Here is a 14,648-nt window from a genome sequence, read left to right as displayed (position 1 = left end):
CTTTTGATGAACACCAGGAGCTCCCCCATCCTGTGTTCCATCACCACTTTGTGAAGATACCACAGTTCAAAATGCACTCTGCCTAACTAAACCATACATTGCAAATGAAAACAATGAAGACTCATGTAGCACCGTAAAGATTAAACAATGTATTGCAGCATAAGCTTTGCGGAATAGAAACTTAAAAGCTAGTTTGTTCCCTGCTTCTGTCAGGTTCCACCAGGCCAGACTTCTAACATAATCCACCAGCTTCTACCCTCCCAGATTCTGTCCTGCTAGAATCTGCAAGCATGAGCTTAGAGATTCTTCCAGGCTCAACCCCTGACTTGGTGGGATTCAGTACGACCCCACCCAGATTGCCTGTGTTTTGGAAATAAAAACTTGCCACCTGCAGTTTCATGGAAGGTGCAAAACCCTTGCTTAGTACAGCAGGAAAGCAAAAAAAGGAAAGCAAGATTTGGTTACCAGAAATTGTAGAGCTTATCAGAAGAACAAAAAGAACCCCCCCCCCAAAAAAAACTAATGGAAAGTATAGCAATTTTTCAAGCCTATGAATATTTAAGATGTAATTAGCATTCTACATGAATGACTGAGTGAAAATAAGGAGAATGAAAAGATGGCACACCTAGGGGGATGACCTTTTTGAGATGGGGAAAAAGGAGAAGTGAAGAGTCTCTTGATAAAAACCATTAATTAATTTGGGATACTTCCGGAACAATTCTCAAATATTATTAAATACAGATTATTTAGTGTTTATTCCGGTTGCCTAGTACTTTACAGCACAGTCAGCTCATGAATATCAGCAGGAGTCTGAAAGATTAATTGTCAGATGGAGCTAGCAGAATGAAACCTGAAGACAGGTCCAAAATCAACTTATTTACTTATTTTCTCACATTTGCAGCAATTTGTCAGTCATTGGAAAAATATGAAGGATCACTTGAAGATGTCAAGTTCAGACTGCTTTTTTTTTTTTAAGACATCATCATTAACCTGAAGCTCCAAGTGCCATGTTAATGAATCTAGAAAAAATATTTGTCGGTCAACAAATATTCATTTGTCCCGCAGAACTTCCATGCATCTTGACAAAGAGAAGTGAATGTGGGGAGAGCACTGTTTGTCTTTAAGGAGTGGAGGATCACAGACATTCAATAAATGAGTAGTCAGGCCCAGGGGACGTACATGAAAATGAGCAAGGGGCCTGGGCACAGGAAGCTTTCCTTCTGAAGGCTTATTTCCATTTTTCAACTTTGAGCAACTCTCCTATCAGTGCTTTGTCCACTTGGAACCTTCTGCACTGCAGAATTCAAAGGAACAAAAGCGTTCCATCCCATCTCATCAGCAATGTGTTCAGAGAAATGACTCCATTCAAAGGACTTGCAAATGTGGAAGAACGTGGACAGCTGCCTCATGGTTTGTGCCCTATGCAGAATTACCAGGAAATAACTCCCAACGATCCCAGTGGGTCTTATTTCTGAGTCAACACAGTTGGGATCAGGCTATAACGGTGCCTACACATGTCACAATCACTCTTGAATTGAGCTGCTGCCAAACGTTTGAAGCAGGCCCTACCAATGGAGCCATTTTCTTATTTGGTTGTTTTATCCTGCCTTCTCCTCAGAGGCTCAAGCACTCTGTGCAGGAGTTCAGAGCTTCTTCCAAGTACACTTGGTTGTCAGGTAGCAACAGTTCAGGGTTAGCAGGGCTTCACTATGAAGCAAATCCCAGGCTTTGTGAGCGAACCATTTTAAGAATGGGCTGTAGAAGAAACACACGGAACACGGTGATTCTGAATGTAGGCAAAGCCTAGGGAACCAACCCTTGTTGTAAAGGACATCAATTTAGGTGGGAATGATGAAGGTTTGCTTATGATATTTCTCCACATTCTTTCCTAATGGCCTGTCGTGAATGTAACCCACCTAAACCTCATTGATTCACTTGAGAGCCGTGATTGTACAAATATTTATTTTTGTTATTCGAAGCTATCTTTTTTGACCTATCATATTGCAATCCAAACCAAGGCAGCTCAGTGCAATTATTTCTCCTGGATCCATTTCCTTATGACCTCATCTCCGCGGCCCAACGTGCAGGGGCTTAGGGAGGCAGAACATCTGGTTTTGCTGATTAAACAGGAGTCAGCTCTTCACTAGATGAAGAGTGTGACAAATTCTTACCCTGAGCGTATTGTGCCAGACACACTGCTTATGTGCGCCTGAGTATGTCATTGTCTGGTCAAGAAGCCAACCATCCAGAAAGCCACCAATTAGGGCTGTTTATCAAGCAAATCCAGTTATATAATCAAATATGCAGCGCTAGTTACTATTGAAATTGTTTGCTTGCTGCGCTCTGCCCTTCAATCCACTGTTTATGTGAACTCATTTAGGAAGCTTTGAAATTATGGCATGATTTCATGCAGTTAACATGGTTCTGCATGAAGTGGCCTTGCAAGAACAGTAATTTGTAAACTGCACTCCTGTACCAATATGCCACGAGGAAAAGGGCTGCCATCCTAAATCTGGGAGGAATCCCAATGAATGCAATAGACTTCTGAGTGGGCAAGTTTAGGATTGCGCTGCAAATAAAGCAAATCAATTAAACAGGCAAAATCCAAAGTATCTTTGCACACATTCTTGCCTTGCCCACACTTCTTGTCAATCAGCCTGCCCTGGGGTAGAATCTATGCAGTGGGTGTGATTTGTCATTCACAGTCACCTGATGCAAAGATGTAGCAGGACTTCTTGCTGCTCTGGGCTAGCCTTCATCCAGCAGACACTGTTAACAGGAGTTATTGTGAAAACCCCTAAATGCCTCCATTTTAGTATGGTTTCAGTGCAAACAGCTTCATGCCCATGGTTGAAGACATGCTTCCACCACCCATCAGATGATTGGCAGTAGATGCATGCCTTGCTCCAGCAAGCCATGTGTTGTCACGCCAGGTAAAGGTAAAAGACCCCTGGATGCTTAAGTCCAGTCAAAGGTGACTATGGGATTGCGGCACTCATCTCACTTCCAGGCTGAGGGAGCTGGTGTTTGTCCACAGACAGTTTTCTGGGTCATGTGGCCAGCTTGACTAAACCGCTACTGGCACATGGAGGACCATGACGAGTGCCAGAGCGCACGGAAACACCATTTACCTTCCCATCACAGTGGTACCTATTTATCTACTTGCGCTTTTTGGTGTCCTTTTGAACTGCTAGGTTGGCAGGAGCTGGGACAGAGCAACAGGAGCTCACCCAGTCATGGGGATTTGAACCGCCGACCTTCCGATCAGCAAGCCCAAGAGGCTCCATGGTTTAGACCACAGCGCCACCTGTGTCCCATGTTGCCACATCAACAGATGACCCACACCATCATATAGGTAAAGTGTGGGGCAGGTGGGCATGGTATTTGAGGAACAGCTCGCATACCATATGAGCTGAATATGACTTGTGGGCCAGAAACCCCTCTCCACCCTAATGCCTATGTTTGAAACACAGAGACATGAAGGCAGCAGTGGGGTTCCTCTGATTAGTCCTCCCTGAATTTGCCAGGGACTGAACCCAGTATCTTTTGCATGCTCTGCCACAAAGGGAAGAAAATTATCTCAGCTATTAGAAGACACAGAGCCTATAATGATAAGGTAGCACCGTGACAATGATATGCAGTGACATTTAGGTCAGACTGATGGATTATGCATCAGCCACCAATTCAAAATGAAATTTTAATTTACCTTTGCCCAATTCAGGAAGAAGGCAGGGACCATAACAGCACGGATCCACTTAAGTATTCGGTTAAATTTGGAGTACATTATTTATCTTTTCATTTTGACAGAAGCATCAGATCTCTGTGCTGTAACACCATGCAGTTAATCCCAGAATGGATTTGAGGTCCTGATGATCAAGAACAGCAGCAGAGCACATGCTCAGCGAAAGGACTTTGCATGCTGACTGTTCCAGGTTCAGTCTCTGGCGGCTCTTGCTGATAAGGTTCTGGAAGTAGGTAATCGTAAGAGCTTCTACCAGACAGAGTAGATGACACTATGCCAGACAAATAGTCTGACCCTTATACAATATGAAAATTTGAATTCTGAGGTTGCGTTGAAACTTGCCCATTGTTCCTTTGGCTCTCTTATGAATCAGTGAGGCCACAGAATGTAGGTGTCATCAGGCAGAAAATAATTTATTGCTGATGAGGACAATCTTACATCAAGAGTACTGAGGAACAGAGAGGGTGATTAACAACCACAATGTGACCTCTTACAGAGCATCACATCACGTGGCTCTGGGCTTACAATGGAACTCAAAACAATCCACATGCAGGGAGGCTTCCCTTGTGCAAAGCTTGCACACCGCCCCTCCCCCGGTGCTTGAATCACACGTGCAGATGTATATACATAGACTTCAGGTCCCTTTCTACTTGTGCTCTGCACAAGAGTAGAGCACAAAGAAAATGCATGAACCTAAATCTTATCCCCCCTCCTCACGACAAGCTGGGGTTAAGTGTGGACCACAAACTATAAGCCCACTCTGCTTCTTCTGGTTTTTGGCGTAGTTAGATAAAGGTCTAAATGCTCTTTGGATGAAAGATTAAGGCTTTCTGGGAGATGATCTATAATGAAATGAAAAAGGTATTTAAATATACCTTTCTGAAGAAACCAGAGGCCTTTCTCCTGGGCATAGTCGGCCAATTGGTGCCAAAGAAGGATAGAACTTTCTTTATGTATGCTACAACAGCAGCAAGAATACTTATTGCAAAGTATTGGAAGACACAAGATCTACCCACCCGGGAAGAATGGCAGATGAAGGTGATGGACTATATGGAACTGGCGGAAATGACTGGCAGAATCCGAGACCAGGGAGAAGAGTCGGTGGAAGAAGAGTGGAAGAAATTTAAAGACTATTTGCAGAAACACTGTAAAATTAATGAATGTTAAAATGATGTTGGATTGAAAATAAGTGATATTAGCAACAAAGCTATTAAGAATATGCAAAAATGAATCGATAATGGATGGAAATATAGAGTTATAATATGTTTAAGAATAGAGTTAAGATAAATGAAAGAGGGTAAGGATTTGCTGATTTGATTATGTAAATGGGAATACAAGAAGGGGAGGTGTGAGGAGGTCAAAGAAACAAGCAAATGAGTTTAAAGTTATGAAAAACGGATTTGTTTTTAATTTGTTTTTAATTTTCTTTTTTGTCTTTTGTATGTTGTATTTTTCTTTTTCTTTTCTTTTTTCATGTATTTTTGTATTCTTGTTTTTGTTTTTGTAAAACTTTAATAAATATTTCTTTAAAAAAAAAGCTCTTTGGACGATGTACCTAAAGGCTGAGTGATTTCACACATCTGGCGTGACCACCTGAGGGAAAGAACAGGCAGTGGGTCATATGGAACCAGGAAAGGCTGTGACGAGACTCTTCTAAAAAACCAATAGTGCATTTTTACCCCCAGTTCTCATTTCACACTGGCAGGATGTGCACAGAGAAGTGTATAACAAGACAAAGCCATGCCTTCTCCAGCCATCCACACATCCTATGTCTCATACAAAGACTCCTTCAAAACAATGAGACCTGACTTTCTCTGCAGTAGTTTGCTCAAGAAGTATTAATAAGTGCCTTCATTACAAAGGTCAACTACTCTAGTTTTAAAGAGCCAGCTGAGTCAATAGTCCTCATTTTCTTTACTTATTGCTACAGTTTTCTCACTCTCAAAAGTCTCTTAATCAAATCACACATCTTGCCTGCAAAGAGGGAACAGGGCACACACAGCAGACCCATGCAGTCAACCAAAACATTTCATTGATTTTTGGGTGTAGAGGTACACCCCCCCCCCCCAGTTTCAATCATAAAGTTAGCCTATAAATATTTTAAAATAAAGAAATAAGTTTAATTACTTATTATTTCATATACCAGAATGCAAAAACGGCAATTTATAAGTAAAAAAACCCAATTGCACATTAAAAGATAAATGTCCATAATTAACAGCTCCTCATTTGCACAGCAGTGATTGCTATGGTCTCTACATACCAAAATTGTTAAAACAAAGCCTTAATATATGACTCTTCCGTCAAATGAGCCGGCAGGCATTTATCTACTCATTGAAGATGAGGCAGTTTTATTACTGGCAGCTGATTACAATGTGGTAAAGATGGATCTGGGCTCTCTCACACTAGAAAGTGATGGTTATAACATAGCTAAGATTGGGGTGTCTCAATGAACCACAACTCACATCATCCCCAGCCACGGGCCATGTTTGCTGGGCACGATGGGATTTGTAGTTTGGCAATATCTGAAGGGTTCTGCACCCCTGAGCTAAGAGGATGAAAACTTTGCTTTGGGTAATGTGGGCCATTGTGACATTGTTACAAAGGTAACTCAAAATTATAAAACGAGGCGTGAGGAATTCGCTTCCTCCCCCAATGGCACCAAGAAGCAGGGAGGAAACAAGAAAGTTCTTACTTATGATTTTATTCAGTCATCACGGTGAAAGACAAAGAATCCAGCCATTTCCTGATGATGGCGTTGCTCACACTGAGCTCCTTCCCTCTCCCTTCTAGCAACAACACCTGCCTCTACGGTGTCAGTCTGTGGTCAATGGTCTTTGTGCTCTTCGTTCTTGCACTCCTAACGAATGCGCGTTTTGGTGGTGGTTATGCTGCCAAGTGACGTGTCAGCTAACTGCTCTGCCTCCCCTCCTCCTTCTCCTAACACCTCATAACTTTGTTGTTTGCCTCTCTCTGAGCCTCTCTTCCTTAAAGCCCTGCTGTAATTTGAGAATGCCTTCCTTTTCTCAGGGAGCTACAGGGGAAGGTGGCGGGGGGGGGGGGCGACCTCCACCATTCCTTCACCTCTTCAGTCCAGTCCCTGACACAAGATTTAAGTATGTCTTACGAAACTGCCCTGCAGTAGAAGTTTCTCAGGCTTTCTTCTCCACAGATCACTTACATTGCTAGGGATCTTGGTGGACCACTTAAAAACTACAAATCAAAACACACAGAATTTTGAGGTAATGGGGAGCATTGCTGCCCCAAACAGTACCCTATTATGAAAACCATGCACCAAAGGTCTGAGCCTCATTAGCCTGTTTGATAATACAGCCTTTGTCAAAAGGGCCTCAGTCTCCATTGTCAGAAAAAGCAAATCAAGCACAGGGTAGGAATAAGGAGAGAAATTTGGTTCAATTTGCATTTATGAAGCCGTGGAATTGGAGTTCACTACTAACAGATTATGCCCCATGAACTTGACCTGGGTCAAATTCAGCTCTGCCACATGGACTTCAGAATCCTGGGAGTGGGAAATGAATGAATGCAATAGCCCTTCTTTAGGTGTTCCCTTCAACCACAGAACTTCCTAATCTGCTCTTTACCAGTGGCTGCTGGTCACTCACTAAATCTTGTACTACTTTGTTTTGCAAGGACAGGCGGAGACCCCCCAAACCCCAGGCGACCCCTGGGAGGAATAATGACACCTGACAACGTGTTATGGGATTAAAATTGGCCACAACTTTATTAAATTCTCAGATGTAGGAAGACCTTGGTTTAGGCATTGGGCATTTATCCCTCCCAGTTCCCAGCCGGAAATCTGGGGAACATCAGGGTTATCCAAAGTGTGTGGGGATTGGGCTGACTCTGGAGAATGTCTGTTCAAGCAGAGAGCCCGCCCCCCCCATTTCGCCGCGTCATAGGGGAGAGCACTGACAACCCATTGGCCTCCCCTCAAAGCAACCCCTTTAACGAGTAACCCTGGGTTCGCCGCCACAGGGGGGGGCATGGGTCACCACTGCATGCCCCCCCAATCGAGGGAAGATAGACTAAAGGATTCCACCCAAGGCCTACAATCCACCAAAGTTGTGATGTTTTGCTACAGGGAAGGCGAAACCTGCCAATGCAGGGGAATTCCTTCCTGGTCCCTCAACGGGGACCATCTAGGACCGCAGCACCACCTGCATAGCTGTAAAGAAGAAGGTTGAACTGCAAAAGAAGGCATAAACTGAAGGAGGGCAGGGTGGGGGAAGTTCAGGAGCCGACTGAGGACCAACAGGTAAGTTACACCCTCTATTGTGAGTGTGGGCAGTCCTAACTCTTCCTGGCCAACTCCCTTGGCAATGCCCCCCCCCGCCAGGATTGGCTAATTGACGAGGCTAGGTGGGAACCTATAGGTATCCAACTCGGGGGGCAGCGGAGCCAGCTACCTTGCCGGAGGTCTAGTAGTCTCCGGGGGGCGGGGGACTGTGCGCGACCACGCAAAAGCCGCGCCACAGTTAATGCGGGGAGTGTCATTATTCTGTATTATTTAACCACTTTACCTCATCAGTTAAAAAACAACAACAACCCTTTTCTCATTACACCAATTTAGGTAAATACTTCATGCCTTGGGTGAAGTCTGCCTCATATAAGCTCACGCCCCAGAACATTTGTTCATCTTTGAAGGTGCCACAGGACTTGGAAACGGCTCTCCTTTTCTTTCAGCTGGTGGATTCACGCAAGCGTTTTATAACTTACCATGAGGTGAAACACATTTTTCAATACTTTTGTCACATGGCCTCACGGTTGACTAATATCACTAATCCTATATAACAGATGTCTTATTAATATAACAATATCCATTTATCCACATTTCCTTTACTTGTCAGATGTGCGGAGCGGGGAGCCACAACATAAATTTTGGTTATGGAGACAATTAATAAAAAGCATTTCAACCTGTCAGTTTTAAATGCCTGGTGTTTTTTTTAAAAAATAAAAAAAACACAACACCAATACATGCATGTCCAGGGACATTCCATAGGTCACATTTAGATCCTGTGACAGCTGTACAAGTTTATATCCCAGTTCCCTTGTGATAGGTGTAGCGCTTTTCCTGGGTGCCTATAACTACTGAAAGAATTAAGGGAATCTATTTGCAGGCTGCATGAGAAGGACAAAGAGCAGAAACAATGAACTGAAAGTCTGTGAATTCAAACAATGCACTGGAGCTCAACAGATAATAAATGGCAGGTAAAATCTCCATTCATGGACAGTGCAGTTGGAAATGCTGGGCTCAGGTAGATTTACACCCTAATCCTAACCTTGTTTGTGTCACATTAAGAGCTAAAACAGGTGAGCAGAAGCCCCTTATTGCGTGTCGAGGTCCCCAAGCCACCCCCCAAATAACTCATAATGCACACTTAATTTTTGTTTAAGGTTTTTGGCATAATTTTGGCCACAACTTTATTTAAATACAAAACCGTGAGTGGTTGTTTAGGCATTGGTTAAGACTATCTGTCCCCCCGCCTGAGGACAGAACTGACTTCCGGGCACCACCGAAAGACAGTGCGGGGGAAAGCAAGTCGGGGAGAAATGGAGCTGAGTCACAGACCCTCAATTCTCATCCGCATGCTCCCCGAAGGCTTGCCGGCCCTAGTCCCATTCCAGGGATTGGACGAAAAGATGGCAAGCCCCAGGATTCCTTTAACGGAATTCCCTTTCCGCAGCAACCATGGAGGGGCAGGCCCAGCCTATCCTAACCCCTCCTCCACCAATTTATAACCAATGCCTAACCGCAACCTTACAAGTTGTGATGATTTGCTACGCAGTAGGCAAAAACCAAATGGCCCAGCCAATTAGCCAGATGGACAAAATTCCTACCAAGCCCCTGCCCCAACAGCAGACGACCCCATGACAGGCATAGCAAGGTCAATGCAACAACCCCTTACTCAAGGGCGGGTGGGCGGGTGATCCGTTGCACGCAGCAAAGAGAAAGCTCCAGGCTGCCTGCAGAGTATTTAAACATTTTACCCCTCCCACCAAAATTGCAACGTAACTTTTACCCCAGCAACCCAGTGAACCAATCACTGCCCCAGGCCATCTTTAGAGACCCTGCCTGGTAACAGAGGGGTGGCTCAGCAGACCCCACCGCAACACGTGCTCTCCATGAAGGAGAACACGCTTTCTTAACCTGAAGCACCACTTTAGCTAATGGGGCCTCCTGTTGCTGCCGCGCCGCCGGAGCACAATTACTGTTCTCATCCCGAAGCAAAGTTCTTAACCCGAAGCACTATTTCTGGGTTAGCGGAGTCTGTAACCTGAAGCGTATGTAACCTGAGGTACCACTGTACTGGGGAATGAGGCTGTGTGTCTGAGTTCATGAGTTTGTGGAGGAGGTGAAATTTGAACTGCTGTCTTCCCGATTCTGAGCTCAGCCTCTTAGCTACATCCCTCCTCATTTTATGCATTTTTCATTTTAATTGATTGATTGATGAGGAAATACATGGAAGCTCACAAAACAGCTAACAGAACCAAGAATGAGAAACAGGCCTGCAAGAATTCACTGAGTAATTAATTACAGAGCATTTAGTCAATGCTGAAGCGGAACAAACCATTGGCAGCCTTTTCAACTGGAAGCATTATTTATTTCTAAAATCATTTATAGGCTGCCTCTAGGGGACGTAACCCACCCAAGGCAACTCACAATATCATAGAAGTAGAGTGACTACAAATAATTAAAAACAAAAAAACACTAATTAATCAATCTGACGTTTTGTTTCGTTGCAACCTTTCCAAAGTTAAAACCATGCTCAGGCGGCTTACAACATATAAGAGATTGCATATTTGCAAACATAAAAAGTAGTCATAAACAATAAAATCATCAAAAAGTGCACAACCAAATCGAACAATTTCCACGTAAACTAACAAAAATGATGAAGTGAACAGGTAGCACACTAACATAACAACTAACATTTTTAGATAGATTGTAAAATAGCTCTATGTGGGTGGGAACTTATTTAACAAATGGCAATCCAAGAAAAGGGGTGTGTGTGCAAAGCGTGTTCTCGATTAAATGAGAGTGCGTGTTGTGGTGTGGGCCGCCAGGCCAGCCCTGTGTTGCCAGGCAGGTTAATGGCTATTGACTGGTGCATCGATTGGCTGACCAGGTTGCTGTGGCAAATTGCATGTAGCAAATTGGTGGGTGGGACCATAGTCTTTAAATACCGGGGCACTCTGGGTTTTGCTTTCTCTTTTGCAGAGTGCATCGGATCACCCGCCCACCTGCCTGCCCTGTGTTGACCTTGCTTTGCCTGTCATGGGGTCGCCTGCCTTGGTGCAGGGGCCTAGTAGGAATTTTGCCATTTGGCTGATTGGCTGGTGCCACTTGGTTTTTGCCTACTACTTAGCAATTTGTCACAACTTGTAAGGTTGCGGTTAGGCATTGGTTATAAAAAGCTGGTGGTGGAGGGGTCAGGATAGGCTGTGCCTGCCCCTCCAATGGCGCTGAAGGGAATTCCGTTAAAGGAATCCTGGGGCTTGCCACGATTTTGTCCAATCCCTGTCATGGGACCAGGGCCGGAAAGCCTTGGGGAGCTGGTTGGGTGAGCGGTGAGGGATTGACGCTCAGCTCAACTGATCCCCAACATTGACTTTCCCTTCTACTGGCTTCCGATCGGAGCTCGGAATATCAGTTCTGTCCCAGGCATGGGGACAGATAGTCATAACCAATGTCTAAACAACCACTCACAGATTTTGTATTTTAATAAAGTTGAGGCAAAAATAGTGCCCAAAAAACCTTAAACTAAAATTATGTGTGATGTGTGAATTATTTTGAGGGGTGGCTTGGGGACCTACACACACAATGGCTGGTTTGAAATGGGTGGGTGGTGGGGAGGCAGATTCTGGTTATTTTTTATTATCTACCGGTATATAGTTCATCTGAACAGGGTTGGAGGAAGAGGGACTATTTAGCTACGTATCTAGGCTCTTGGCTCTTGATAGATGTATCTTGAAGCAACAACAAAGACCATATACGCTGATATCAGCAAAACAAAAAATGCAGCCTAAGAATACAAATATACAAAGTGCATTGCTGTACTAGGGTGATTGTGAACATTCCTTCACAAAACCAATAGTATATCCATTGACATGTATGGTCTTCAGAGGTTTTTGCTTCCCTATAGCCTGTTTGACAAACAAGACTAAGGTAACAGCTCCAACTGGCAGGCCTTAAATTGAGAATGCAAGGTATATTACTGCTATAGCGAGAACATTTACTCAGACTGAGCATGCATAAACATGGATGTCATTCCTATAGTAATGTCTCTGACTGAAACCACACTTTCAAAACAAGTGTAACATTTGATGAAAAATATATGTGATTTGTATACAGTATTTTTACACCAATGTAAATATCGCTCACGAATTCTGCTCCAAGCAATTAGGAGGAGATTTTCAATATCCTAGGAAACAGCAGATCCTATTCAATCCATCCAAATCTTTCCCTAGGAAATCATTCAGCAATGCTTTTTTCTGTTGGGAATTATGGCTAGAATTTATATGTACACACTCTTTGATTGATAGTTTATAATAAAATGCAAACTATTCTGGCAAACATTCTGATATGTTTGGATAAAAACTGTAAATGGAAAGGACAGTCTTTGTAACTGCATATCTTTTCTAAGCTTCTTTGCTGTGTCTTTAGGGATGTCAGTTGATGTTTACCCCTAAGCTGGTAGGCTCTCTCTGCTCCAGCTGAAAGTTCATGCAATAAAAATACATTAAATCAAATCTAATGCTGCTTTCTGAACATTATACCCTTTTCTATTTTCTTATTGGGAGAGTATGAATGATACAACACAACTAATCACACTCATGTAAGAATCATGGTGGTCTTGTGACCATCACACTTGGCTCTGGAATTAGAATGGCAGCTTAGAGAGCCAATAGGTCTGGCTGTCTTGGTCTTCACAACTAGCTTTCCTTCTCCACAGACGCATTCTGACCAGACTGCAGGTCTCCTGAGTAATAATGGTCCCATCTCTCTTTGGTACCACGTTGGCTGTCATAGTATGTATCACTTTCCCCAAAGGCTTCGTCAATGAAGCAATTCAATGAAGCTGGGAGCTTAGGAGCTGTAGGCCTTTCAAGGCTCATGGCCTTGTCTTCCTCTCCTTCTAAGCAGCTTCATCTACAACTAGCTAGGCCCATCAGCAGTGGCTCTGAAGCTCCTGTCTAGCTCACCATCTGTGGTTCTGCAGCCTTCGGGGAAAGGGTGTTTTCTGAGAGCCGATAAAGAATCCATGCAGCTGGTGTGGGGACCTTCAGTCCCAAGACAGCAGCCACAGAGACCTGAAGGAAGACTATACAAAGTTTCCCCACTCCCATACTCACAGAGGACTTCTTTGGGCTAATTGTACAGGGTATTTCTTACCTCTGACTGATGGCCAACTCGGATAAAGGCACAGACGGGATCAAAAGCTCCTGTCCCACAGGCCAGCAGGTGTGTTCGGTTGAATCGGTGCAGGGCACGGATGTAATTTGCGCACTCTTCCTAAGAGGAGAGATAAGAACTGCAATTAAGTAGGCCTCGTTTAAAAGCAATCCTTCTGTCTCTTGAGGTGACATCATGAAGACTGCACTTTGAACAAATTTCCTCTATCCATCTGGCATACGGATGTGCTTTCCAAATCTAAATGGAAGTTCCCTTTCCACAGAGGAGAAGGGTGAGTTGGCAGGACTCTGGAGCCTCAGACTCAGGGAATCCGGAAGAGGAGCCTGTGAGAGGAGGGGGGCAGCCAAATTGGGAGGTGATGGAGGCAGGGAAGAACATCTGGTGCATCAGAGGCAGAGTCTGATGGATGTGAGAGAAAAACTAATAGTAAGAAATCACATTCCTTTCAACCAGCCAAGCAGAAAAGGGGCCTAGGCCTTCTTTCCGTATTCTAATGCTAATATTATATACTGCTTCTTGGAAACTCCGAGAACGAAGGTGACAACACATGACTATACTCAGTCCTACTCAAAAGCATGTCCCTTTGGGGCTTACTTCTAGAAGATAACTGTGTATAAGATCACAGCCTAAACCCCCCAAACATCAGGCCAAACCTGGAGGCCTAGCAACTCTTAAATAGGACAAGACGCCGTTGCAAAAATCCCCCTTTCTAACCTACTGTAAGGGGTCTCATTTTTCTTTGCAAAGGTGTTGTGGCCGGCCAGGTATCTGACTACCTCTAGGTTTTGCAGTTCCAAGCAGAATCCAAAACCAAGTCCTGGTGGGAGAGTCCTCAAAGCTGAGCTATGTTTGGCTTGACAGCTCACAAGTTGTCCAGGCCTGCTATCAAAGGATGCAGTAGTGCTAAATCACTACTAAACAAGTGATTTAGAAAAGCGCGAAAACGTCTGCTAAATGTTCTATTGCTCAGGACTGTTATAAGCAAGGTGCATCAAAATCAACATGTTTTGAGTTATGCATTCTGAAAGAATTTTGAAGGGGATGTTTCAGGAATGATTTAAATTATTATTTTTCTGAAACAGATATGAGATAAAAAGCTTAGGAAGTCAAAAGAAGAAGTTATTTTAAATGGCAGAGAGAAAGTGACTTCAGTATTTAATATTTTTATAACCTAACCATGGTAACATCTTACGCTCTTGAAAACTATAACCTTAAAGATGGTTTCATGTGCAGCCTTCTGAACTGTTAAGTTCAGATGGGCCTCAATGTCACATTAAAATAACAGAAGAACTCTTTACATACACCTAGAGACTCCCTCAGTCAGTGCTATAACCTTTATGGAATATGCTGTTGGGCTGATCTGTGATCTGATCAGCTGTTACACCAGGTATCAAAGAGCTGTCCCGGGTGAGGTGCTGGCTGCTTATCTCTTGTACCCACCACGGCTGCTAGAACAATGTGGCCTATGTTGCAGCT

At 43.8% G+C, this 14,648-nt stretch overlaps 1 protein-coding gene across 2 annotated transcripts in view; it reads right to left on the bottom strand.

Annotated features, from left to right (window-relative positions):
* Positions 1 to 14,648, bottom strand: part of SEMA3E (semaphorin 3E) — a 168,130-nt gene that overhangs the window by 51,776 nt on the left and 101,706 nt on the right. For both annotated transcript variants that reach the window (XM_081911731.1, XM_081911732.1), the window contains exon 4: positions 13,152 to 13,271. In XM_081911731.1, coding sequence (XP_081767857.1) covers positions 13,152 to 13,271 — 120 coding nt within the window. The remainder of the gene's footprint in view (positions 1 to 13,151; positions 13,272 to 14,648) is intronic.

The sequence above is a fragment of the Podarcis melisellensis genome (genome assembly GCF_964234715.1).
Source record: "Podarcis melisellensis genome assembly, chromosome: 5".
In the NCBI taxonomy this organism is placed as follows: Eukaryota; Metazoa; Chordata; class Lepidosauria; order Squamata; family Lacertidae; genus Podarcis; species Podarcis melisellensis.
The sequence above is the reverse complement of the archived record's forward strand: the minus strand, read 5'-3'. Positions and strand labels throughout refer to the sequence as shown.